Here is a 27,904-nt window from a genome sequence, read left to right as displayed (position 1 = left end):
AAATCTTGATAGTTGTGCTAGGATTTCAAAAGACTAAGGAGTGCCAAGTTCACAAGCTTAGATGGTGTGTCACAATTTCTCCTACTCCAAGTTCATCTTTGGCTCGAGTGAATCTAGATAGGTAGTGAACAATGGTTTCATTTATTTTTGCATTTAAATGTTCTTAAGCTCATCTTTTTTTTTTTTAGACAAATTTCGGATGCTATATTATGGGCTGAAAAAAGGAGTCAGTTCTCCAAACATACAATATTTTCTAGATATTATGGGTCATAGGAATTACAAAAAGGTTCCCTTCCTTGATCCTTGTCTTAGTAGTTCTGCTTCTAAAAGTTCCTAAACTACTATAAATCCTAACAAACTGCAGAGACCAAAATTTACAACTACACATCATAATTAGTCTATTTCAATGTGGCTGATCTATCTGGTCGTGGACTCTTCTGGATTTGGATCTGGATCAGCCGGTTTTGCACTGGAGGAGCTAGGGGCAGCCTTGTTCTTCCTATTCATCATGTATTGGGGGATTGAGATCGACTCTTCTGCGTGGCTGCAGTGATTTGCCAGGTTTCTGAATTGTTCATAGAGAGAAGATACTCTATGCAGAAAGAGATTGATTTCGGCTCTGTATTTCTCATTCAATATCCTGTACTGATCCTCCATTCTTGTCTCCAGACTTTTAACCTGGTCTTCCATGACGCGCTGCTGCGCTCTCAGCTCCTCGAATTCTGCTTGGAGGTCTGCGCAATGAAGACAGTCCTCTGTTCGATTCATATTTGTCTCCGACAACGTCTTGTTTGTTATACTTGCCACTAAAATTCGAGTCTCTGGAGCACGAACGTAGCTGGGCGAGGCTGCTACTATGATTTGAGCAGTGATGAATTGAGCACTTTGCCAAACGCTGTGCCAATGCTCATTCAAACCACTGTGCTTAATGCGTTGTGGAGCTCTGTTCTCTGTTGCATTTATAGAGTCGAACTGCTTGCTTCGGAGGTGGGAAGATGTCGACCTGAGTGTCTTGGGATTACTGCTGACCCACTGTGTAATCAGTTGCATATCTTGCTTGGTATGGAGGTTCGATCTGAAAGGACGATCCTCGCTTGAGAACCTGTGCCATTTTGTGTTTCTAGATGAGTTTCGGTTTGCATATTCGGGCAAAATCCTCCCCACATGCCTGACTCTGTCACCGGCACGGATTACCTGAACCATCCCACTATTTCTGTCAGCTGGGGATTGCGAGCTGTTGACTTGATTTGAAACGGTCATGGTAATGGTTGGGACGACACGCTGGAGTTACAGCAAAGACTGACAACGGGCCTTTCACATGCCCTGTTGGCAGACTTATCCGCTTCCTTGTTTAGACTGCGAAGAATGTGAAAATAGTTTATCTCTTCCATTGTTTCGTGTAGGAGTTGATTTCTCTGATTTATTTGCTGGAGGAGTATGTTTGGGGTGCTCTGTCGGTGTGCCATGAGTTTGGTGATTATTGAGGAATCCCCAAACACCACTGCCTTCTTTATCCCGAGCTTGATTAATTGGATGAGCCCTTGATACAGGGCTAGTCCTTCGACTCTATTGTTGGAGTTCTCCCCTAACCCCCATTCATAGTGAAGGATATAGTCACCGTTTGCATTGCAAATAAGACCCCCTGCACCTGCTAAACCTGGGTTCGACTTTGATGTGCCATCGAAGAATAGGCAGAATTTATTACAGTTGTTCATCCACTTAAAGAGTTCTTCTTCTTTCAATCGTAGTTTCCATGCACTGTTTACTTCCTTCACCTTGATCCCCTTCCTGCTGGATTACTGAGCACTGGATATATTCTCCAGAATGTAGCTGAGGAAATTTCTCTCCTCTGCACTGTAATTTGTTGCATTAACTTTGCCATTGGTGTGGTTTGTTATTGATTCTAGAGCCAATGTTTTGGTCTTATGGCAAATTTTCCTGGTGCTGAATCCTTTTTCTTGGAAGACTTTGCCATTTCGCGCTAGCCAGATGCGCCATAAAAGAGTGAGAGGTATGGTGTTCCATACTCTTTGAGCCAGTTGGCTTCTTTTCTCCTTCCAACGGCAGTTTTTCCTCCATTTGTAGATTGTTTCTGCAATTGTGTTCTGGGGTTCCTATGGTGATTCTCCAATTGAGGCCATTTCCTTCCAGCATTCACCAGCTATCGGGCAGTGAATAAATAAGTGCTGCATTGTTTCCTCTGATCTACAACAATTTGGGCATCTGGATGGGCCCATTATGCCTCTCTTTCTTAGGTTCTCCGCTGTTAATGTTTTCCCTTTCAGAAGAAGCCAGAGGAAAAACTTAACCTTGGGGGGAGCCTCAACTCTCCATACTATTTTCTAGTGGTTTCAGGATTCTTGTTGATAGGCGCTGTCACAGAGATATTGATGTCCCGCTTTAACCGTGTATTGTGTACCAGATGGATCCCATCGATACCCATCCAGTGCACCTTCTTGAACCGGAGCTTTGCTGTGGATGAGCGCTTTTAGGGCAGTGAGACTGTTATCCAAAGCATTGGGAGGATCCGGAAAGCTCCAGCCTATCCAGGCATGAGTATGGGTATCCCATTTTGATATTTGGGACAAATGGTAGAGTCCTTTATCATTGAGCCAGTTTATGATTGGCATTGCCTCTTCTTTTGCTCCAATAGGCTGCTGCCCGAGGATTTTGTCTAAGGAGAAATTGATACTGTTTCCCCCACCTGGAACCTTAGATATGTTTTGATTCATGAAAGGTATTGCCTTCTTGCAAAGATGCCAGATCTTTGTACAATCTCTATTAGGGATATTAGACTCCAGAAGCTGCTGCCTTGTACAATTTAGGTATTTAGCCTCCAAAACCTTCTTCCACCACACTGTAGGCCCTGTGATCAGTCTCCATACAATTTTTGCTCCTAGGGCCAGGTTGAGAAGCTTTGGGGACCTGATGCCCAATCCTCCTTTCTCCTGAGATTGGATTATGTTCTTCCAACTAACAAGATTAAATTTGCTTTTATCCATTTTCCCTCCTTGCCAAAGGAAGTGCTTGAGTAATTTTTCCATTTTCTGATGGAAAACAGCTGGAGCATGATATAAAGAGAAACGATATATAGGGAGAGAAGCAATACCTGATTTTAGAAGAATTAGCCTTCCTGCTGGGTTTAGCCACATTGTGCCCCATTGTTGCACCTTCCTCTTTATTTTATCCAATATCTCATTCCAGGTGTCTGCTTTCAGTGGGCCCAAACTCACTGGCATTCCTAAGTAGGAGAAGTGATTCCAGATTAGATTGCAAGTAACTCCAAATATACTTGCTATGCTGTGGATGGTGTGATTTGCAGTATTCCATCCGTAAATGCAACTTTTTATCTGGTTGACTTTTCCTCCTGAGTAATCCATGAATTGGTCCAAGAGCTTTTTAAATCTCCTTGCTATTGTTGTGGATGCTCCTCCTATCAGCAGAGTGTCGTCCGCAAACTGAGAATGATTGATGTTCTTTGCTCCATGTTCGATCTTGATGCCAGTGATTAATCCTACTCTCCTGTTATAGTCCAAGGCTTGACTGAATGATTCAGCCATAAGGATGAACAAATAGGGAGACAACGGGCAGCCTTGTCCAAGGCCTCGGGATGATTGGAAGGCCGCACATGGCCTCCCATTTATTAAGGGGGAGATCCAAGGTCCAGATATACATGCTGCAATCATAGTGATGAAGGAAGAGTCAAACCCAATTTTATGAAGAACATCATACAGATAGGAGTGCCTTACCTTATCAAATGCATTGGCAAGATTCGGCTTTAGAACAAAACCTTTTTCCTTCCTGGTTAAACTTGAGTGGATGGCCTCTTGAACAAGGAGTATAGAATCAGTAATGTGCCTGTTGGGGAGAAAGCCCCCTTGATTTTCAGAGATCAAGGAGGGAAGGAGAGGTTTTAGTCTGGTTGCCAAGATTTTCGAAATTATTTTGTAGGCTGAGTTGCATAATGAGATTGGCCGGAATCTCGAGAATGATGAAGGGCGATTTTCTTTTGGTATTAAGGCAAGGTAAGTGGAATTGGTGTATCCCCCCATTTTACCTTTTCTCATCACCCATCGAATCATCTTTAAGAGATCTTTTTTGATTATTGACCAGTATTCCCTATAGAAGCAAATAGGGAATCCATCCGGTCCTGGGGCCTTATCCGGATGTAAACTCCAAATAGCTGCTTTTATTTCCTCTTCTTCCACTTCTTTCGTAAGCTTATTGTTCATTTCTTGAGTGACCCCTTTCGGTAAGTACTGGAGCATGTCTGAGTAGTCTTCTGCACCTTTTTCTTCAGTCAGGAGTTGACAAAAGTGCCTGGTGGTTGCTTCCTTTGTTGAATCCTGAGTACTATATCTGTTTCCCTCATTGTCCATTATTGTGCTCACTGTGTTTCTAAGTTTTCGCACAGTGGCTTGCTTATGAAAATAAGCTGTGTTTTTATCCCCTTCCTGCAACCAAAGTTGCCTTGATTTCAATCTCCACTTTATTTCTTCATCCCTAAGGATTTGGCTCAGCTGTGAATATAATCTACCTTCCTGTTCTTTATTCTGCTGAGATAGCCCCTGCCTTTCGATGCTCTGTTGTATCTCCTCTAACTCTTGTTTGATTTTCTGTTTATTTAGCTCGGGCTCTTGATAACTGTTCTTTGCCCAGCTCTTTAAGGCCTGCCTTACTCGTTTAAGTTTTGTCTCCCAGATATAACTTGGAGATCCCTCTACATGATGGAGCCATGTTGCCTGCACCACTTCTTTTGCAGTTGGTATCCGGTTCCATATTGAGCTATATTTGAAGGGTATGGGCCCTAGCGGGCAATGGCTTTGAAGAGTTAGAGTTATCGGATAGTGGTCAGAGGCCGACCCATTGAGGATATTTGAGTAGCCTGTTGAAAAAGAGGAAAGGAATGTTATACTAATAAGGAATCTATCCAGCCGTTCCATGATGTTGCTGGCTCCAAGTCTTCTGTTACTCCAGGTATACTTACGATTTTTGGGTCTGACATCGACCAGATCATGATCCTGAATTATAGCCTCTAACCGATTTCTGGAAGGGTCAGGAGTAAAATTACCTCCTCTTTTTTCATTAGCATGCAGCACTAGATTGAAGTCTCCTGCTACAATGAGATTGGTATTCTGGTCCAGATCTATGTTTGCTTTCAGAGTGTCCCAACATACCTCTTTTTCTCTATACTGATTTGGAGCATACACATTGTACACTGTCATTGATTGGCCTCCGGTTCTGCTGTCTAGAGCGGTTTGGATCCAATTTTGATGAACATTTGAAGAGTTGCACATCCATTTGTTGCTGTTCCAAAGTGTTGCTATACCGCCTGAGGCTCCTCTTGCCTCACTTATGATTCCACAAAAGTGTTTTTGCCGGCTAATGACTCTGTTCATTTCACATTGCTCTTGCTTTGTTTCTTGTATAAGTATGATTTCAGGTTTCTCACTGTGAATCAGATCCTTGAGGGCAACTAACTTGGAGGGGTGCCTTAATCCCCTGCTATTCCAAGATAGTATTTTCATCATGAGATACTTACTGTGTGGAGAGGTGCTCACCTCTCATGCCCTTTGCTACTGTTCTCTTTTTCTAGATGTCCAAGTATAAAGGACTCTATTGGCGTTTGAGTGCAAAGTGCTATGTTTTTTTGTGCACTTTCATCCCTTTGCTGTTTAGCTGATTTTCTTTCGGGACCTTGCTTTTTTGGAACATCACTGGGCGCTCCATGATCCTTTGAAGAGCTCCTGGTAATTATCAAAACGGGTGTGGTTCAGGAGGGGGCTGCAAGGAGGGAGGAGTCGATTGCTGGGGCGGGGGCTGCATGGAGGAAGGAGTCGATTGCTGGGGCGGGGGCTCAATGGAGGGTATGTCAGGCCCCGATTCAGCCTCAGAAAGGATTGAGAAGGGATTGGAAGAGGGAGGGAGTGGTGGATCGGGTATCAGAGAGGGAGATGAAGGAGGTTGCTGATTGGAGGTTCCAGGGGCATCAGAATCCGAAGGTGGTTTGAAGGGAGGGGATGTTTTTTTCTTTTTTACAGGTTCCCATTGACCTTCTTGCTCATCATTGTCAACATTCACAATTTTTGTGCATCTATTTGCAAAGTGTCCATACTCGTGACATACCTTGCATTTAAATGGTATCTGCTCGTAGTCCAGTTGCTGAATGTGGCTCCAATCATCCACTTTCAGCTTGATCGCCTCCGGCAGTCCTCGACCTAGGTCGACTTCAACACATATCAGTGCACATGCCTGCATGTTGTCTTTGGGCTCGCTGCGGTCTATGTATTTTCCCACCGCATTTCCTATAGCTTTAACTGATTCGTCCCCCCAGCAGTGAAGAGGAAGATGAGACAGCCTTACCCATACTGGAACAGCATTCGGGATATCAAGCTCTGGGTCGAAATCCAGAGTCCATTTGTTGAGGTAGAGGCCCCTGGAGTCCATAAAATATGGCCCATTCCTGAATATTAAATCTTTATCCTCCTTGGTCTCAAAATGAAATGTAAAATATCCTCTGCCACAGAATCTGATAGCTATTTTGCCTTGAATCTTGTTCGACTAGTTCTTTTCGACCCACCTTTGAACTGTTCTGGGCGATGGCCAAAGCCCTGTGAATTGTCCAATTAATCCTTTCTCTGCTAGAGAGAGCGCTGCCATGCGTGGAGTAGCAGGCGACAGTTGAACTTCCTGTAATACATCGAGCTTCTTCACAAACTTTGTTGCTGTTGGTCTAGGTCGCTGCGGGGGGAGGGATTTAACCAGGTTAGAGAAGGCTTTTTGCAGATTCGGATCCCCACGTGGTGGATCCGGAGGATCCATACTGAGGCGCAGTCGCAGGCTCTCAGGGTCGCGATCTCAGGCTCGCGCGCAGTGGCAGAGCAGAGCAGTCGTGCTGGCTGTTCGTTCTTAAGCTCATCTTTTAATGCTATTTTTTTTGCCATTATTGTTGCTTTCAAATACATCTGTGAGAGTTTTCCATATTGTCTAAGCAGTGTGCTTGCCATGCAAACTTGAAACAACATGGTCTCTCACTCCCTCAAGGAAAATCCTCCTAGCTTTTGCAATATCTTTTTTCCACTGAGCTAATTTTTGTGCATTTGATGTTGTTGGTTTTAGAATATCAATTTGTTTGTACTCTAATACTCCATTGTCATCTAGTACAACTTCCATTCTGTCTGTCTAAGCACACAAATTTGAAGTTCCCTCCAATGCATACACAAGCCTCAATCCATTGAAATACATTGTTCCTACATTGAAGAAAATTTCTTCACTACAAATTTGCTATTCAAAATTTTTATGAGAGAAGATCAAGAATTTGGTTTCTATGTAGTTTTAAAGGTTCTGATATCATGTAGAAATAGTTTGATATTTGTTGCTGCTAATGAATTCGAATTGAAAACAATAGACACAAATTTCTTCTACTCAATCTATGGAAGTGAAAACATATAATAGAGACACATGCAATCATTCAATCACAATGAACGCAATATTTTCACTGGGGAACCCAACGGGGAAAAACTCTTCTTTTGTTTCTATTATATCAGATGAGAAAAATGATTTATTACAATGACGACTTCAATCCTTGAAGCTCAACTTGTATTGCAATATTGATCTTTTCCTCTTGAGACTGCTTTGGTCAATACTTAACCAAAATAGGTCTTTTGCTTCCTCCTATTTCCTTGCACAATTCACGCTCCTAAAAAATAGGGAAGCTCTTATTTCTTTGTACATTTCTCAAGAGAAATGGCTCATGTGCTACATGCAAACACTGTATACTCACTAGTATACAATAATAATTACATTGATGTCTTTTTCCTCTACTCAACTAGGCAATTCAAATTCCATGCATGACTGTGGCTATTTTTAGTAAATTGACTAGTTAACTTAGAGATTAGTGAGTTAACAACAGTGACAACATCTCAATTGAACTTTTATTGACTCTATTTATGACGAGCTTAGATAATTGAGTTTAACTTATTGACTCTATTTATGACGAGCTCGGATAATTGAGTTTAACTAACAATAACTCTACTAGATTTCTAGATATTAACAATCAACCCATGCAACTCTACTTCTTGCCCACAAACTTGAATTCACTGACTTAAATAAGTGACAATGCCATGTCACTCCAGCTTAACTGAAACTTAAGTCATACTGTTGATGTGGAAATTCAAATTTCTCCATTTGATTAAGGCACAAAGCAAATGAAGTCTTTTATTGCTACAATTTAACATTTAGGACATGGACCTTGATTCTCTCAACTTGCCAAAATTTGGAAATATAAAGACCCATTTAACCTCGTGGAGCATAAGTTTGCCTATTGTGATGAGCTTATTTGAAATATCATCATGCAATCTCCAAATCAAATTTAGGTGCAACCAACATTGGGACACTTGGTGTTTAAACACATTCACTAAAAGATCTAGCTAAACCCCATCCCCATTGAGATGAAAAGAAGCTAGGTCAAAAGAGCAACTCTCAACTCCTTATGGGATAGGAGGCACGTTGGTAAACTTTGGGCGAGTCAAGTGAATCATGGAAGCATTTTGTGGCTGTAACAAGCCGCAATCATCAAAATACAAATGGGATATGTAATGCCTAAATTGCAAGGGATAATTCTAAAGGGAAAATGGTATTCAGAAAATCATTCAATGATCCAAGAAACTAGCCTTCCTTATTTGAGAGATCACTCCTTTTGGAACAACAACAATAGATGTCTAGTAGATGGAGATGCTCTCCAAAAACGAATTCAGAAGCACAAGTCATCCTTCACGGGAAAGAAAATGATTGGTCTAGTTGGAGATACAAGACTCCACGTTTTTGACCAACCGTATATTTCAAACCCTCATTAAGAATGCGATTCAATTAAATTATTTTAAGTTTTCTTTTTAAAAAGGAAAAAACAAATCAATTAAAATAAGAAAAAGGAGAGGGACAAAGGACAAGCTTGGCGAAGTCACCCCCTAGAGGCCCGAAATTTTTTGAAGGAGTCCCATTTATTAACATTGTAAAAGATGCAACCCCTAAGGGTGCAGCGTGTTGGCCAATGAATGTATTGTTAAGGCATTCATGTTGCTGTGTAGGATAGATTCAAACCTTGGCTTACCCGTGTGTCGTGCTTGGGGGCAGATATGTTACGGATTCCACATGTCGCGAAAAAAAAAACTGCACCCATAATCTAGTTTGACCACTTGTAATGCAAAACCCATCTGAATAACAACTAAGTGAAGAAAGGTCCTGTTCAATTTTAGGATTATTGCTTTTAGATTTGAAACTTTAATTAAATGAATGTTAAATTGTGCAACTAGGATCAAATTCCACCATTGAGCAGCGCATTTGATGGAGATGATGATTGCATTGAGCTCCTCTTTTCGAGAGGACCAAAATAGACCCACATGTGCATATTTGATTGGGTTGGCCCTAAAGAAAATTGCACACCCTTGGAAGGCTATAAATACAAGTGATCTCAACTTCATTTTGATATCATCATGAGACATTCTTTTGTTCTCTTTCTTGTTTTTGGCTCACATAGGTCTGAGGCAGGTTCGCGGAGGAATGGTTTCGCTTTGAGGTGAAATTGCAGGGTTCAAAGCTCACATCTTAGTTTTAGGGTTTTGGGCCTTAGTCGTTGGCACAACACAAGAAGAATTCGATTGTAGTCACTTACACAGAAGTTCATCTGTGCGATTAGAGCCTTGCACAAACAGTGCTCCATCCATGCAATTGGGAAGTTAGGGTTTCAGAATCATAGTTGCAAGCTTGCCGTAGTTTAGGTTCGACCATAGTCGCTCACATACCAGGCTTAAGGGAGCAATTGCGCTGCTATAGTTGCTTGGATGACACCTCTATCTGATTGGGACCTAAAAGATGAAATCTCAGTGTTTCGAAGTTTTCGCTCATTGACCACAGATAATGACAGTTCATTACAGGTTTATGAATCAGGGTTTTGAGTATAAACATGTTTGAGTTCATTTCATAGATATTGTTTAGCTGATGTTGTTGTATAGTTTGTTAAACACACACATGGCAGAAAGAGTATGAAAGATAAAACATGAGAGTACATTTTTTATTACCAAAACATACACATTTATAGTACATGGTTTGACCGTTGAGTTCCACATCCCAAGGTCTCTTGGACTTCCTTAGTCTATTCCGCTTCCACATCCCAAGGTCTCTTGGACTTCCTTAGTCTATTCCGCTTCCACACTAACCGATAGAGGATTAGGTGTCCAACATTCCCCCCTTAATCCGAAGGGTTATGTATGAGTCCAAGAAGAGAGTTGTAATACAAAACATGCAAAAATGCATGGCAACACTAAGCTGAATGTGCTCTCTGAAATGTTGGTATAAAGGGCGATGGTTTAAAGATGACCACCAACACTGGAATGCTTAGTGTAATTCCTAGAACTCTTCCAAAACTGGCAAGAAGTTGAAGTATTTTGCTAGAGGAAGTGCTCCTATTGTTTTGAAGAGGGAAACCTTCAACCATGAAAGAGAGGTCTCACCCCGCATAAAAGGGAGAACTTCAACCTGAAAAGGGAAGTCTCAACCTGTGATGGTTTAAGGATGACCAACAACTTTGAAATGCTTAATGCAATTCTTGGAACTCTTCCATGTCTGGCAAGAAGATGAAGTCTTTTGCTAGAGGAAGTATCCCCAACTCTATTCCTGGAATTCTTTTGAAACTGGCAAGACCGCTTCCACACTAACCGATAGAGGATTAGGTGTCCAACATTCCCCCCTTAATCCGAAGGGTTATGTATGAGTCCAAGAAGAGAGTTGTAATACAAAACATGCAAAAATGCATGGCAACACTAAGCTGAATGTGCTCTCTGAAATGTTGGTATAAAGGGCGATGGTTTAAAGATGACCACCAACACTGGAATGCTTAGTGTAATTCCTAGAACTCTTCCAAAACTGGCAAGAAGTTGAAGTATTTTGCTAGAGGAAGTGCTCCTATTGTTTTGAAGAGGGAAACCTTCAACCATGAAAGAGAGGTCTCACCCCGCATAAAAGGGAGAACTTCAACCTGAAAAGGGAAGTCTCAACCTGTGATGGTTTAAGGATGACCAACAACTTTGAAATGCTTAATGCAATTCTTGGAACTCTTCCATGTCTGGCAAGAAGATGAAGTCTTTTGCTAGAGGAAGTATCCCCAACTCTATTCCTGGAATTCTTTTGAAACTGGCAAGACGCTGAAGTCTTCTGCTAGAGGAAGTGTCCTAGATTATCAACTGAAGACATGCTCAGGGGCATCTTTGTCTCTGGCTACAACTCTGAAATTGGTGTGACAGGTTGTGGCTCAGGCTCGCTTGATGTGGCTTTGAAGCTTGTAGATGCCCATCATTTCCCCCTTGTCAGATACAAGGTGAGATGATGGAGAAAACTCAAGTGCAAGAGTGTTCAATACTCTAGAACAAGTTCTGACATGTGATTGGAATATCTTCTTGGTTGTTGATGTCCATTGCCAAGAAGCAATCCATCCAAGATGAATCTTTGTTCTTGCAGGATGTTTGTTTCTGAAGCATCTGTGTGAAGAATGGGTGGTTTTATGACAGTGCTTACATGGATGAAGATCAAAACAATGATCTTTCAAATGGCCAACTCGATCACAGTGTTGGCATTTCACAATATGTTGTTGTTGCTGTGAAAGAGGAGCAGAATTTGGAACAGCTAGCGATGAACTGTCATAAATGAATCCAGCACTATGACACTGAATGGACTTTGAGTAGTCTGAAATGTGAAAGGACACGTCTTTGTCATATCCAAGACCAGTTCTGGGCTTGTTGTGGACAAGCTCTTCCCAAGGTCTGATGATGGGCTTGGAAAGTGCAAACTGAACTTCTGCATCTGCATGTACAACTGTTGCTTTATGGGAGTTTGTTTCAATCTTTTGAACAGAAATAGGTTCAGAATGACTCCTTTGTTTTAATTCTTCTTGCTGTAGCTGAGATTCGAGCTGCAAAAATTCAATCTTGTCATGTACATATTGTAAACCACTATGAATATCAGTGAGAAATCCTTGCTGATTTTGATTGTATTATCCATAGTAGAGAGTATTAGATTGTCTAGTGACTCTAGTATTGCACTAATTGGAGCCATTTTTCAACCTCAAAAAAATAGTAAAACAATGAGGAAAAGATGGACACCAATTGCCCTTTTATATAAACTTATGGCAACAACTTCAAATCAATCTTGGCAGCGTGCAATAGATTCAACACACAAAGAATGGTGATATCCGGAAAACAAACTCCTCATTCAAAAATGAATTTTCTCTAATTCACCTGAGAATTTAACTTCCAACAAGGCAATAAGCAATTCATGCCTCAAAAAGATATGTTCCTGTACCAGCCTTTGTTGTCCTTGCAACAAGTTCAATTTAGTTCAATAACAATCTCTCATATGAACAACCTTTAAAAAAATACACCAATTCGATCTACAAAGAATAGTCTTGGCCTGAAACAATTTTCATTAAACTCCTAAATAATGCCAAATTGCTGCAACTTTAAAGAATATAAACAGTCCCCAATTCTTATGAACATTGAACTCTGTCATTCCCAAAAATCTCCCAGCATATTCACTTTCAAAGCAGAAATAATGGCTATCGAAAGGCAATACCCTTGTGGATTATCTTCCTTTATGACAATCTAATAAGAAGAATTTGGAACAGTTTTCTCTCTTGTGGTGTTTTTCCATGGTCTTCGACCAATCTTGGTGTCTCTATGTGTGAATGCTTTTTTTCGATTGTTCTTTTATGTTTCGTTGCATTGATGATAATATTGTTTTTTCTATATAGTTGCATATGTTGCTGAATAATGATGTAAATCTGAATAATGTTATGATGTCATGGAGTGAAATGGATAAGTAAATGCTAAAATGCAATTCTCAAAGCAAAGAACAATGTGGCCCTAATTTTTTTTTCATGAAAACAATTGCAACAACATCATGGATATTTCTATTTTTAAGGAAATCAAATTTCTCCTCAAAGATGAAGGAATTGAGGATCGAGTTCAATCTTCCAGTTAAACTTTAGATATCAACTATTAGATTAAGTTGCAACAAACAATCCACCTAAAATCAACAAAGGTCCTCCTTAACTAGATCTTAAAAACCCAAATAAAACTCCACCGGGAAGCCACCAGGACCCAAACTTTTTGACTTTGACATATAATTAATGTAATCAACACTTCTTTATCAGAGGCTTCCTTCGAAAGAAACACATTTATTTCTTCAAAAACACCATTAGGAAATTTTCAAACCAATTGAAGAATTCCTTGAATGGGGCATCCTCTAGAGCTTCGAAAAGTGAATGAAAATAACAAACCCCTTCCATAGTCTTATCAACAAAAGAGTGCAAAGAGGAGCCATTTGAATGCACTATGCTCTAGAATGTGTAGAATGTGTTTGCTTGCTTCCTCAAATTTGTGAAATAATGAAAAAATTGTGTTGCTATCTCTCAAATGGAGCCAGATGGCCCTACTTTTCAATTGCCATAACTCCTCTTATCCAAGAGGATAAAGTGTCTTTTTGCTTCCAAGGACTTAAGAAGATCCAAAGAGAGGGATTGACTCCATGTGAGAATAGACTTTAGCAAGACTATCTTCTACTCCATCAAAAGCCTTGTTTGCTTCTTAGCTTAAAAATCCTTAGCTCACTTCTTGGAAACCTGTTTGATAGTGGTCAAATTTCCATGAATAGGCCCGTGAAGGAGGAAATTGAATGGGCTTAGATGTCTCCAATGATTGGCTACCAATGCATGGTAATCCTCTTCCATCGAGGAAGGATTGAAATGAAATGGGACAGTGTTTGCTCCTCTAAGCTAAGTAAAATGAAGAAGAATAGGCTTATGATCTGAGATCCCACTAACATCCATAGAAGATTTCAAAGAGAGACTGGAGCTCATAAGAGATTCAAAGACCAAGGATCTATCCAATCTCTTAAAGACTACATTTTTCCTAGAGCAGCCATTCATCCATGTTGGAGAAAGTTTGATTGATTGTAGATCCAAAAGGTAATTTTTAGGTAGGAAGTCTGCAAAGAACTAAGTTTGGGTGTCTCGATGAGGTTTGGGTCCTCATACTTCCCCAAGGGAAAGAGTGAAATTGATATCATCGTCGATGATAGTATTTTGATCCATAAGAGACCTTGCATTTTCCAAATCTTGTAAAGAAGACTCATTATTAGAATAGGGACCATACACATTAAGGATAGATAAGGGGAAAAAACAATATTTAAAGGACAATTTAATCAAGCTTGTAATCGGAAAAAGGTATAAGGAGATGGCCTTGCTCTCGGGGCTCTAGCCAATAATCAAACTCCTGGAAAGACCTTTCAAATTGGCGCGACATGACAAATGTAGAAATTTCTGTTTTCCCACCCCGGTTTTCAGTTTCGCCTTATCTCTCCCATGTAGTTAAATGCCCTTTCCCATAACCATACATTTAACAGGCTGAAAAAAAATAAATATTGCTGAAAACACAAATTCTGGAAATTTTTACAGAATGCTGGAAATTGCAGAAATAAAAATCAGCAGTACTAAACAGCCATTAAAACACATTTAAACATTGATATTTTTGGTCAACTTGACCCTGGAAAAACCCCCTACAACTCTTGGGGAAAATCAGTTTAAGAGCTCTTCTTTATTTATGGAAAATGCCTTTTTACACAGAGAAAATTTTCAGCAAAAAAAAAATCAGCAAAACAGAATTTTTCCAGCAAGCAAACTTATCTGTTTTCAGCCAACAGACAATCTGAAAAAGTGCTGTACGAGCTGTACGGACCGTACGGATCGTACGGACGGCCGTACGGACTTGTACGGACAGACCTCGAAAACTGTGCAGAAAATCACCTCCTCGATATTCGTGCTGAAAAATCAATTTTTCACTGTTTTGCTCACAAAATCTGCCTTTTTTTGCTTGTTCTTTATGTTGTTCGGATTCACTGAAGTGCTGCCTTGGTATGTGTGCCAAACTGCTGCCTCTTTCTTCTCCTTGTCCAGAAATCTCCCTTGCTCTCTTGCTCTCCTTCTCCCAATCTGCTTATGAAAGAATGAATGATCTTTTCCTCCTTTTCCTTCCTTAACCCAACCCTAAATGACTTTTGGGTGATCCCTAAATCCAATGGGTGAAATAGATTTAGATCAATCGCTGATATTAAATGCTCATTTAAATCTCACTTTCTATTTTTTAATTCACCCCACTTTAATAAAGACCCACTTAGTCATTTATTTCCAAAGTCACTTTTCCTTTCTAATTTTTCATTGATTTTATAAAAGTCACTTTAAAATTAGACTTAGTAACTTTATCACTTAAAGTCACTTTCAAATTAGATTTAATTTTATAAAAAATTATAAAGTGACTTTAAGAGAAAAATTAAATTCTTTTGGACACTTTTCCCTAGGCCAAAGATCAAAGCCTTAGGGAACCACCTGTCCTCCGGTACCAAATTTCAACACTCCCTCTTACCGAGGAAGGTGTTCCTCACCACACCCATCTTGTCTCTGAAGTAGACATGTTTGCCCCGTGGTAAGGCTTTGGTAAGAGTATCTGCAACCTGCTCATCAATGGAAATATACTCAAGCTTCACAGCTCCCTTCTGAACATAGTCTCTGATGAAATGATATCTGATCCCGATATGCTTTGACCTGTCATGAAATACTGGATTCTCCGTGAGTTTAATGCAACTCTGATTATCACAGTAAATCACTGAAGGTCTCAACCGCTGACCAAATAAGCTAAACAACATCTTGCGAAGCCAGATGGCCTCACAACTAGCTAGACTGGCTGCCATATACTCTGCTTCCGCTGAACTCAGTGCTACTGACTGCTGCTTCCGGCTGAACCATGACACTACTGCTGAACCCAACCCAAAACAACACCCTGAAGTGCTCTTCCTATCAGAAGCACAACCTGCCCAATCAGAATCAGTGTATCCTGCCAATCTCACTCCATCTCCCTGCCTGTAGTCCAGACCATAATCCACTGTCCCCTGCAAGTACCGCAAAATGTGTTTTGCAGCCACCCAGTGAACCTTCCTAGGCTCACACATAAACTGACTCATCGTGTTGACTGCAAAACAAATCTCTGGTCTAGTGTTGACCAAATACATCAAGGAACCAATCAGCTGCCTGTACAATGTGGGATCCACCAACTCGGAATCCGAAGCATGAAGCTTCTTCCAGTTGGTGATCATTGGTGTCGACATGGGTCTACAATCCTCCATGTGGAATCTGCTAAGGATGTCCACAATATACTTCCCCTACCCCAGAAAGAAATGCCCCTCCTCCTGCCACACCTCCATACCCAAAAAGTAATGCATCAAGCCGATGTCCTTCATCTCAAACTCCGCCGCAAGATCTCTCTTGCAGTGCTCTATGAGTCTCTCTGCACCTGTAATGATCAAGTCATCCACATACAGCACCAGAATGAGAGGCTCCTCACCAATCACAATAAAGTAAAGGTTCGGATTTGCCTCACTCTTTGTGAAACCCATCCCTTGCAAATATGTATCTATCCTGGAGTACCAAGCTCTGGGAGCTTGCTTCAGGCCATAAAGGGCCTTCTTCAGTCTGCACACATGGGACTCCTTCCCATGCACCTCAAAGCCCTGTGGCCGCTCAATGTACACCTCCTCCTGTATGAAGCCATTGAGAAATGCGGTCTTCACATCCATCTGGTGGATCTTCCAACCCATCTCTGCTGCTATCGATATAATGGAGCGGATAGAAGTATATCGAGCCACGGGAGCGAAGGTCTCCTCATAATCAACTCCCTCTACCTGGGAGAACCCTCTAGCCACAAACCTCGCTTTGAATTTCTCAATGCTACCATCTGCAACATGCTTTACCTTGTAAAGCCATCTGGAAGTAACCACGGATTTGCCCTCAGGCCTCGGCACCACCTCCCAAACATCATTCTTCATAATAGAAGAATACTCCTCCTGCATGGCCTCTCTCCAGACCTACTGGCTAGCTGCCTCCTCATAGCTAGAAGGCTCAGAGTCAAGGATGCTGGTAACCATCGCCATATAGCTACAAAACCTCTCAGGTGGTCTACTCTCTCTGACCGGCCTCTTCGGCTCAGCAACAGATGTGGCATCTCTCAAGGTGTCCTGAAGCCACTTGGGCTTCCTCTTCCCTGAGCATGCTTCTCCCATAGGAGAATGAAACTCCTCCTCCTCATCACCATCAGTAGCCTGAACTCCTGATTGTCTGTCTGCTGTCCTCCTGCCTGCACTTGAACCTGTAGAAGCTGAGGTACCGTGTGAACTGTCCATCAATGGACTCCCTAGTGAACTGCTCTGTGAACTGCTCTGCATGCTGCCCGGAGCACCACCCCTCTGGCTCGGCGAGCCACTGCTCACTGGTGGACCTGACATCCTCATAGATGTACCTCCGGATCCTCCTGATCCCTGCCCACTGGATCCCTGCGACTGACTCAACTGCTGCTGAGGGTCTGGCTGATCCAGATACTCTAACTCCCGTGACCTCCTAAATGCCCTGTCCTCCTCGAACTTCACATCCCGTCTGACAACAACTCTCCTCTGTGCAGGAATGTAAATCCGAAAGGCCTTTGAGGTCTCATTGTAGCCCACAAAGATACCCTTCTCTGCGGTGGGCTCTAGTTTGGTCCTCTTCTCCTTGGGTATATAGGAGTATGCAATGCATCCAAAAATATGAAGATGACCAAGATCAGGCTTCTTCCCAGAGAAAGCCTCCTCCGGAGTCATGTGCCCCAAGGCACGATGCAGACTCCTGTTCTGCAAGTAAACCGCTGTGTTGCAGGCCTCTGCCCACAAGAACAATGGCAACCCCTGATCATGTAACATAGCTTTGGCAGCCCCTATGATGGATCTGTTCTTTCTCTCCGCAACTCCGTTCTGCTGGGGGTTGTAGGGAACAATGAACTCCCTCCTAATGCCTGCCTCCGCACAATAGTCAACAAACTCTCTAAGGGTGTACTCTCCTCCATTGTCCGACCTCAGGGATTTGATCTTCCGACCTGTCTGTGTCTCCACAAGAGCTCTAAACTCCTGAAACCGCTTGAAGACCTCACTCTTGGTCTTCAAGAAATAAATCCAGGTCCTCCTGGAGTGATCATCAATGAATAAAACATAGTACTCATATCCACTCAAGGAAACATGAGACATCCGACCGCTCACATCGGAATGAATCAAATCAAGTATCCCAGTCGCTCTGCTGTCACTGCTGGGAAAAGGGGATTTGGCAAACTTGCCCATCGCACAACCTCTGCAAGTATCAAAGTGATCAGTACTAAAATCTGGGACACCTATAGTGATCTCCCGCAATGTCCTCAAGGCTCCATGATACATGTGTCCCATCCTGCGGTGCCAAATCTCACACAGCTCAGAACTGCTAGCTTTGCTGTCGGTACTACTGCTCAATGCCAAAAGGGGCTGGAATGCAAACTTGTACACCTTTACATGGCGTACACTTATCACTCTAGCTGAATCAGCTGGAGTGCCCCTGGGATATATCAACACCTGTCCTCCCCTGAACAGTACCTCATATCCTCTGTCCTCCAAAGCTGAGATGGATATGAGGTTCTTCCTCAACCTTGGCACATAAAGAACATCTGACACTTTCAAGGGAGGTCTGGACTCTCTCTGAAATGTCAGCGTCCCCACCCCGACTGCTCTAACAACTCTGTCATCATCGAGTACTACCTCTATATCAGTGCCACTCTCTGAAAGCTCTGAGAAGTACTCACGGACTCTTGTCATGTGACGTGAAGCCCCACTGTTCACAAACCAGATACCTGAAGATGCTCCGCTAATCGAGGGAAAAGCATGCTCCCTCTGAACCTGTGTGGCAGGTGATCCTGCACTAGAGGACTCACATGTAGTGAACGCAAACTCCCGGTCAAAACGACTTGCAAAGTCCTCAATCTCTGCTGAAGCTGCCACGTCCTGGTTCTTCCCCTTCTTCTTCTTCTTCTTATCCGGACACACAACTGCATAGTGTCCCATCCTCTGACAATTCCAACACTTCACCTTGGAATAGTCCTTCTGTGTGTTACCCTGTTTACCTTTACCTTTGCCTTTGCCCCCACAACCGCTTGTGGAAGCCTGCTTCTTCCCTTTGCCTTTCTTGCCTCCTGCCACCAGTGTTACGTCTTCATCCTGCTCAACTGGCTTGGCTGCCCCAAGCTGTCCTTTCCTGATCTCTGTCTGAATGCAATTATCCCAAAACTTCTCCCATGTGGGAAGGGTCTCACGTGCACAAACCCCATCAGCAAAGTTCAACCATGAACGGGGGAGGCCATTCACTGCAATCCACACCAACTCAGTGGGTGGAATGGCCTCTCCAATCGCTGCCAACTCATCTCTCACATTGGTAATCTTTGTGAGATATCCAGCTACACTATCATTACCCATCTTAATGTTCTTCAGCTTCTCCTTCAGGACCATTTTCCGTTTTCATTGGTACTCTGGTAGAGATTGGACAATGCTGTCCACATCTCATGGGCATTGCTCTTTCCTCTCACATGAGGAATGCAATGGTCTTTGATTCCGTCTATAATCAACCTCTTACCCTTGTTGTTATTTCTATTATAAGCTGTCAACTGAGTAGCATCAGTAGGCACAACAAAAGGGTGTTGTGCTGTATGCACCATGATATCCCAGACTTCTGCCTCCTCAAAGATACTCTGCATTCTCTCCTTCCAAACGCTGTAATTTGTATGCCCATCCAACCTATCCTCCACCCTCAATCCCAATGACATCCTGCTGTCCTAAAACTGAAAAATAGCACTGCTGTGGTAAAGATAAAACTGCTGTTTATAAAAAATCAGCTTGCTGGAATTTTCTGAGTGAAAAAATAGCAGCTGTAATTTTTTTTCTTTTGCTGTCCCAAACTGCCATTCAGCACTCAAGATCTGATACCATGTAGAAATTTATGTTTTCCCACCCCGGTTTTCAGTTTCGCCTTATTTCTCCCATGTAGTTAAATGCCCTTTTCCATAACCATACATTTAACAGGCTGAAAAAAAATAAATATCGCTGAAAACACAAATTCTGGAAATTTTTACAGAATGCTGGAAATTGCAGAAATAAAAATCAGCAGTACTAAACAGGCATTAAAACACATTTAAACACTGATATTTTTGGTCAACTTGACCCTGGAGAAACCCCCTACAACTCTTGGGGAAAACCAGTTTGAGAGCTCTTCTTTATTTTTGGAAAATGCCTTTTTACAGAGAGAAAATTTTCAGCAAAAAAAAATCAGCAAAACAGAATTTTTCCAGCAAGCAAACTTATCTGTTTTCAGCCAACAAACAATCTGAAAAAGCGCTGTACGAGCTGTACGGACGTACGGACCATACGGACGACCGTATGGACTTGTACGGACAGACCTCGAAAACTGTGCAGAAAATCGCCTCCTCGATATTCGTGCTGAAAATCAAATTTTCACTGTTTTGCTCACAAAAATCTGCCTTTTTCTGCTTGTTCTTTATGCTGTTCGGATTTGCTGAAGTGCTGCCTTGGTATGTGTGCCAAACTGCTGTCTCTTTCTTCTCCTTGTCCAAAAATCTCCCTTGCTCTCTTGCTCTCCTTCTCCCAATCTGCTCATGAAAGAATGAATGATCTTTTCCTCATTTTTCTCCCTTAACCCAACCCTAAATGAATTTTGGGTGATCCCTAAATTCAATGGGTGAAATAGATTTAGATCAATGGCTGAGATTAAATGCTCATTTAAATCTCACTTTCTATTTTTTAATTCACCCCACTTTAATAAAGACCCACTTAGTCATTTATTTCCAAAGTCACTTTTCCTTTCTAATTTTTCATTGACTTTATAAAAGTCACTTTAAAATTAGACTTAGTAACTTTATCACTTAAAGTCACTTTCAAATTAGATTTAATTTTATAAAAAATTATAAAGTTACTTTAGGAGAAAAATTAAATTCTTTTGCACACTTTTCCCTAGGCCAAATATCAAAGCCTTAGGGAACCACCTGTCCTCCGGTACCAAATTTCAACAACAAAAAGATCAATTTTTTAGCAACCCTTCAAGAAAAATCCTAGCTTTCGTGCCATAACACATTGTTTCTTGAATCAAAATGATATCGGGCTTCTTGGACACCAACAACCTTTTAAGGGTTAGTATTTTATGGGCACCTCGAATACCCATCAAATTGAAAGAGAGGATGATCGTGATTCACCTTTGGGTAGGGGTACATTAGCTTTAAGGGCCCTTGAGATGGAAGGGGGCCTTCAAATAAGGGGATGTAACAGGGGAGGGAGATTGATTTCAGGGGGGAGAAACAAAGATATCCAATGAAGAAAGAGGGGCAAGAGAATTGGAAACCATACCAAAAGAGGAGCCATCGATCCGGTGCACATCTAGGGGAGATCTTTGTGCATTTGAAACACGAGAAGGACCCTTGAAATTGAAGGCAAAAATCACACTAGTAGGAGGATCCTCCATTATCTGTGAAAAAAGTCTAGCCAACATGAAGGGGCCTTGATATGAGTGATTCCTTTGGACATGCACCAGTTCATGGCATCTGTGGCATTTGAATGAGACCTTCCAGTAATTTACCTCTTGAGACCAAGTAGTCTCGGCCATGGAAGGCTCCAAATCCGCCACCAACTTGCTTAGGATGATATTGATTTGAATCCAAGCCATTTGTTGAAACTTTTTCATCTAACAACATTCTTTAACTTCGATGAAGGAGCCCAATTCGTTCTCGATAGCTTTGAAAACCTCCAAACTCTATAAATGAAGAGTTATATGGGGCAAAATGGCCCAAACCCTCGCTCATTAATAAACTCCCTCATTGGATGGAAATATATAGACTTGGGTTTTAGAAATAATGATCCCTACCCCAATTCCAAAATTGGCCTTGTTAAATTCCAAAATTCCCTTACCTTGAAATGAATGGCAAGCATATACCCAAGAATAGGCTCCCACGAAATAAAGACCAACAAGCGAAGTGATAATCTTTATAATATTTCACTCCAAATTAGTGCACAAGTTTTTTCTACATAGTCCATGATGTATGCTAACTCAATATCCTTCCCTACTACCAACCACACAACTCCCTTTTGTTTGTGAATGCACTTACCCTTACATCTTAGAAACTTAGAGCTCATCGGAGCCAAGTGGGGCACCTTTACATTTGCAAGAACAAAAGCAAAAAGAGGAATACACCATTGAGTGAGCGAGGAGAGGGGAGCATGAAAAGTGGGCGTCAAAACATGAGTAGGACAAAGGGTAGGGAAAACGCCCGAAGGGCCATTCAGATAGACACTCTTTGATCTAAAAAAAACCCTAAAGAGTTTGTAACACCATGCTCATTAATCACCAATGAGAAGACATAAGAAGGGAAATATTCATTCTTCTTGCGAAAGATCCAACCACGGAGTGTACTAAGTTTGTAGTTCACATGGTCCTCCCAACAAGCTATTTGACATAAAAAACAAAATGACCCTTTTCGTTAGGAGTGGGGACATAGGGGGCTAGAATTGCACAAGCTAGAGCGACGAGGAGATAACCACTTAGGAGGAAAAGAAAACTAGAGACACCCTTCACAAACTTGTTAGGATAGTAGAGGCCACATGATAGGCTAGATCCATCATCTCCGTGAGAAAAAACACTAAAGAAACTTTGAGGGAAAACACCCTCACGATTGCAGAAACCTTTCGATAATTGCAGAGAATATTTTTCCACCCAAACTATGAAAAGGATATTGGAGTGGGTTTTGATCCACTTATGTGTGCACGTGTCACAAAACCATTTAATATGGTATCTTTGAAAAAAATAGTAAAAAGGACATGAGGATGGACTTTGATCCACTTATGTGTGAATGGGTCATGAAACCATTTGATATGGTCTCCTTAGGCACAACCACACATTCAACCACTACCTTAAAGTGCCCCCATGGCTCTAGGAAAGCCTTCATGGGAACTGAATACTTTCAAGCATTGGATCCAAACTCTTTAAGAAAAGAAAAAATAAAGGAGGACATGGGGTTGAACTTTGATCCGCTTATGTGTGCGCAAGGGTCACGAAACCATTTAATATGGTCTCTTTGGGTGTAACCACATGTTTGACCACAACCTCAAGGTACCCCCATGGCTCTAAAGAAGCACTACTAGGATTTGAACCATATCATATAAATATTTTAAAGTTGTTGGCTTGTCATTAGGGAAAGCAGAATAAAAGAAAAGGTTTTTTATCCCACTTCAGAAACTAAACTAATAAAGAAGTTTCTGTATTCAAGATTCTGTGATCCATAATGAATTAAACAAAGTCTTTCAGTAAAAACCACATGAGAGAATTTTTTGGCCGACACGTTTTGAACCAACAAGTGTGGTTCATCATCAGGACCAGATGAAGAGGCAGACCATGGCAAAGGCTTAAATAGAGAGCAATGTAGAGACATAATTTCAAGAAACGGCTGTATTTGAACAATAATGTTTAAATTATAATATTAATTTATTAATATATTAAAAACAAATATTATTAAGTAACGGCTATATTAAATGGTTAGTTTTAAAAAATATATGTATTTAAATAATGATATTATTTCATTAATTTATTAAAAATATTAATATGTAATGGTTATATTAAACGACTAGTTTTTGAAAAATAATATTTAAATTAATTTATTAAAACCAAATATTACTAGTTCTTGAAAAATAATATTTAAATAATGATATTAGTTTATTAGTTTATTAAAATATTAATATGTAATGGCTATATTAAACGGCCAGTTTTTTGAAAAAACATTTAAATAATGATATTATTTCATTAATTTATTAAAAATATTAATAGGTAACGGCTATATTAAATGGTTAGTTTTTGAAAAAGGTTTAAATTTTGCGATTGCTGCAAGAAGAATCCTCGTTCATGATATTATTTGTGACATTGAATTTGGGATAAGGGATTTACCGGAGGCCTCTAAAGATATTATTAGGCAAGATTGCGCGGTTATCTTAAGGAAAGCTAAACCCCCTAAGAACAACCTTAACAATCTTGAGTTCGAAGCTCTAAAATCCTTGAACAATAACAAGGACATTATTGTTCTTAAAGCTGATAAAGGAGGTGCAATTGTTATTCTTAATAGGGAGGATTACTGGAATAAGATGTTGGATCACCTTTGTAATAGCGGAAGCTACAAAAAGCTTGATAAGAATCCCTTAAAAAAGATTTCTAAAACAGTTGCGCTAGCCATAAAATCTAGTAGCACTGTTAGCTCCCTGAGTAAGAAGCTTATTGAGAGCAACCCTCTCACTCCTAGGATTTATGGTCTCCCTAAGATCCATAAGGAAGGGGCACCCCTTCGCCCCATAGTCAACACTATAGGAGGGCTGACTTATCTTCTTGCTAAATATCTTGCTAACAAGCTCAAGCCTCTTGTTGGTCGAACTGAATCCTTTGTTAAAGATTCATCCTCCTTTGTTAATGAGTTAAAGGATATCAGAATTGATCCAAAAGACATGCTGGTTAGTTTTGATGTGGTCTCATTATTCACGAATATCCTGATTAATGAGGCCATTGATGTTATTAATCGTATTACAGATCCTAATACTGCTCTCTTGGTTAAGATTTGCCTCACCTCCACCTTCTTTAGTTTCGAAGGCGAATTTTACGAGCAAACTTGTGGTGTTGCCATGGGATCTCCCCTTTCCCTCGTTGTTGCCAATCTCTTTATGGAGTTCTTTGAATCTAAGGCCTTATCTTCAGCTCTTTTTCAACCTAAGTAACGGAAAAGGTTTGTGGACGACACTTGTGCCGTCTAGTCTCATGGGAAAGAGAAGTTAGAGTTGTTTTACCATCATCTTAATAATCAATCAAATTCCATAAAGTTCACCATGGAAGTTGAAGTTAATGGCAACCTTCCTTTCCTCAATGTTCTCATTTCAAAAAAGGATGACAGTTCTTTCTCTCATCAAGTTTTTCGGAAGAAAACTAACACAGAGCAATGCCTTCATGCTAATTCCCATCATTTCCCTGCTCAAAAGCTAGGTGTTCTCAACCACTTAGCCACTTGGGTGCGAAGAGTTTCTGATGAATATCATCTTGATAATGAAAAAGCTCACCTCCTTAAGGTCTTCATTACTAATGGTTATGTTAAGTCCCACGGTCGTAAAGATTTCCTTAATGCAGAAAGAGGTCCTAAGAAGAGGATTGATCCCAAGGATCGATCTTCCAGGGTTCATCTTCCTTTTATTCAAGGGACCACGGATAAAATCGCGAGGATCTTGAAAAAGCATAATATTCCTTCTTCTTTTAGACCCCTTAGCACTATTTGAAGTTCTCTTCGTTCAGGGAAGGGTGTTTATATGATTCCTTGTTCATGTGGGACTCCTTATATTGGTGAGACTAGTCAGTCAATAAATCAAAGGATTTGTGAGCATGCTGCAGACATAAAGCATGGAAGGTTTTGCTCCTTTGCATTGGCTGAACATGCGGGAAAAATCAATCATCACATTTACATAGAAGAGGCGAAGATCATCGCTAGGATTGACCACTTTCATCATCGAAAATTTAGGGAGGCCTTAGAGATTGAACAAAGGCTCGTCAATCTGAACAAAGACAATGGTTGGAGTATTAGTAGGTGTTGGATCCCTACTCTTTTTTCCTAGATTTTTCTTGTTTTCCTGGTTATCTTCCTAATCTTTACATTTTTAGTCTTATTATTATTATTATTTTTATTTATTCGGATTTTTTTTCTTCTTATAGATCAATAATAATAAAGTTAAAAATTAGTAATTATTTATTTAATTAATTAAATAATTATTATTATCTCAAAATTCTTATTGATATTATATCTAAATATAATTTAATAATAGTGATATTATTTAATATTAAAACAAAATTATTTTATTGATCTTATTTATTATTAATTTAAAATTCTGATAGATTAAAAAAAAGTTATTTATTTATTTTATTATTATTATTATAGTTTTTGTATCTCAAAATTCTTATTGATAACATATTGTAATATAATTTTAATAATACTAATATTATTTAATATTAAATGAAATTATTTTATTAATTTTATTTATTTCTTAGTTCAAAAGTAATATTAATTATTAAACTAAATTTCTTTTTAATTCTGGGTCAAAGGCTTGATCAGTGATTTCAATTTTTTAGTCAAACTAGCTGTTATTTCTAACGGCTAGTTAGCGGCTCTCATCATCTATTTATTCCATTTTCTAGATCTGATTCCTCATCTTGCCTTGAAGATGAACCACACTGGTTGGTTCGAAATACATCGACGAGATTTTATTTTATGTGATTTTTATTGAAAAAATTGTTACAATTAATATGGAAAGTCTAAATTCTACAAATAATATTTAAATTAATTTATTAAAACCAAATATTACTAGTTCTTGAAATTAATATTTAAATAATGATATTAGTTTATTAATTTATTAAAATATTAATATATAACGGCTATATTAAATGGCTAGTTTTTGAAAAATAATATTTAAATTAATTTATTAAAACCAAATATTACTAATTTTTGAAAAGTAATATTTCAACTGTGATATTAGTTTATTAATTTATTAAAAACAAATATTAATAAGTCATTGCTATATTAAACAACTAGTTTTTAAAACAAATAAATAAATAATCAATGTCAAACTTTAAAGGAGGGGAGTCAAAATTTATAAAAACGGGTGAAGACCCTAATCGAGACAAGGTCATTTGATAAATAAGATAACTAATGGAAATAAAATAAAATAAATTAAAAATAATTAATGGAAAAATAAATAAAATAAAACAAAAATATAGACAAGTCAAAATAAATATATATAAATAAATAAAAATAAAAAAATAAAATAAAAACAAAAACATATATATATATATATATATATATATATATATATATATCTAAAGAAAAAATAATCAATAACTAAAACGAAGTCAACAATAAAATATGGGGCTCAGGCCCATTAAACAAATAAGAAAAATAGTAAAAGGAGTTAAGAACGAATAGGATGATAAAATCCATAAAAAAAAAGAAGGATCAAGAAAATAAACTTTAATGAAGAATAAATCAACAACAAATACTATAAAAAGGATGTCAATGCCTAAAAAAAAAAGTAAGAGGACAAGACAGGGACCCAACTTCTACTAATATTCCAACCATCATCTCTATTCAAATTATTGGGTCTTTTTTTAATTTTTAGGGCCTCCCTCAATTTACGATGATGGAAATGACTAACCTTAGCAATGACTTGGGCCTTCTCAATGCAGATGTGATGTTTAGATTTATCTGCATGCGCCGCCAAAGCAGAGGAGCGGTCGTGCCATGCTTGATGTCAGCAACATGCTCACGAATCCTTTGATTAATCGAGTGACCAGTCTCATCAATGTAGGGAGTCCCACAAGAGCATGAGATACCGTAAACACCCTTCATATTCTTGGGGTCCACTGGGTCTTTTACAGATCTAAGGGAGCTCCGGATGGCATTTAAAGGTCAAAAGTTTGAAGCTACCTTATGCTTCCTTAGGATCCTTGCAATCTTGTCAGTGGTCCCTTGGATAAAAGGAAGATGAACACCAGAAAATTGATCCTTGGTATCTTTCTTAGCACTAGGACCTTTTTCAGCTCTGAGGAAAGCCTTAGTACATTGGTGTCTACTATACCCATTATTAAATAAAACACTTAGGAGATGTGCTTTCTCTTCCTTGAGATGGTTCTCATCAGAAACTCTTAAAGCTCTAGTTGCTAAGGTGTTGAGAACACCAAGCTTTTGAGCTGGGAAATGATGAGAATTAGCATGAAGATATTGTTCTGTATGAGTTTTCTTACGATATACCTGATGAGAGAAAGATCCATTATCATTCCTTGAGAGGAGGACGTCAAGGAAGGGAAGACTACCATTACATTCAAATTCCATGGTGAACTTTATAGAACTAG

The 27,904-nt window shown here is 39.8% G+C and overlaps 1 protein-coding gene across 1 annotated transcript; it reads left to right on the top strand.

Moving 5' to 3' along the window:
• Window positions 1–5,860: 5,860 nt before the first annotated feature.
• On the top strand, window positions 5,861–24,735 carry LOC149188612 (uncharacterized). The gene is made up of 2 exons (XM_089410015.1): window positions 5,861–5,963; window positions 23,840–24,735. The coding sequence occupies exons 1-2, from the start codon at window positions 5,861–5,863 to the stop codon at window positions 24,733–24,735; spliced, it is 999 nt and encodes a 332-aa protein (XP_089266141.1).
• Window positions 24,736–27,904: the final 3,169 nt, after the last annotated feature.

This window comes from Pinus tabuliformis, chromosome 3_1, assembly GCF_031772625.1.
Source record: "Pinus tabuliformis cultivar Carrire ecotype Pingquan chromosome 3_1, CPIR1, whole genome shotgun sequence".
Classification (NCBI taxonomy): domain Eukaryota; kingdom Viridiplantae; phylum Streptophyta; class Pinopsida; order Pinales; family Pinaceae; genus Pinus; species Pinus tabuliformis.
Note: the sequence above shows the minus strand (reverse complement) of the source record. Positions and strands in the feature narration are given on the sequence as shown.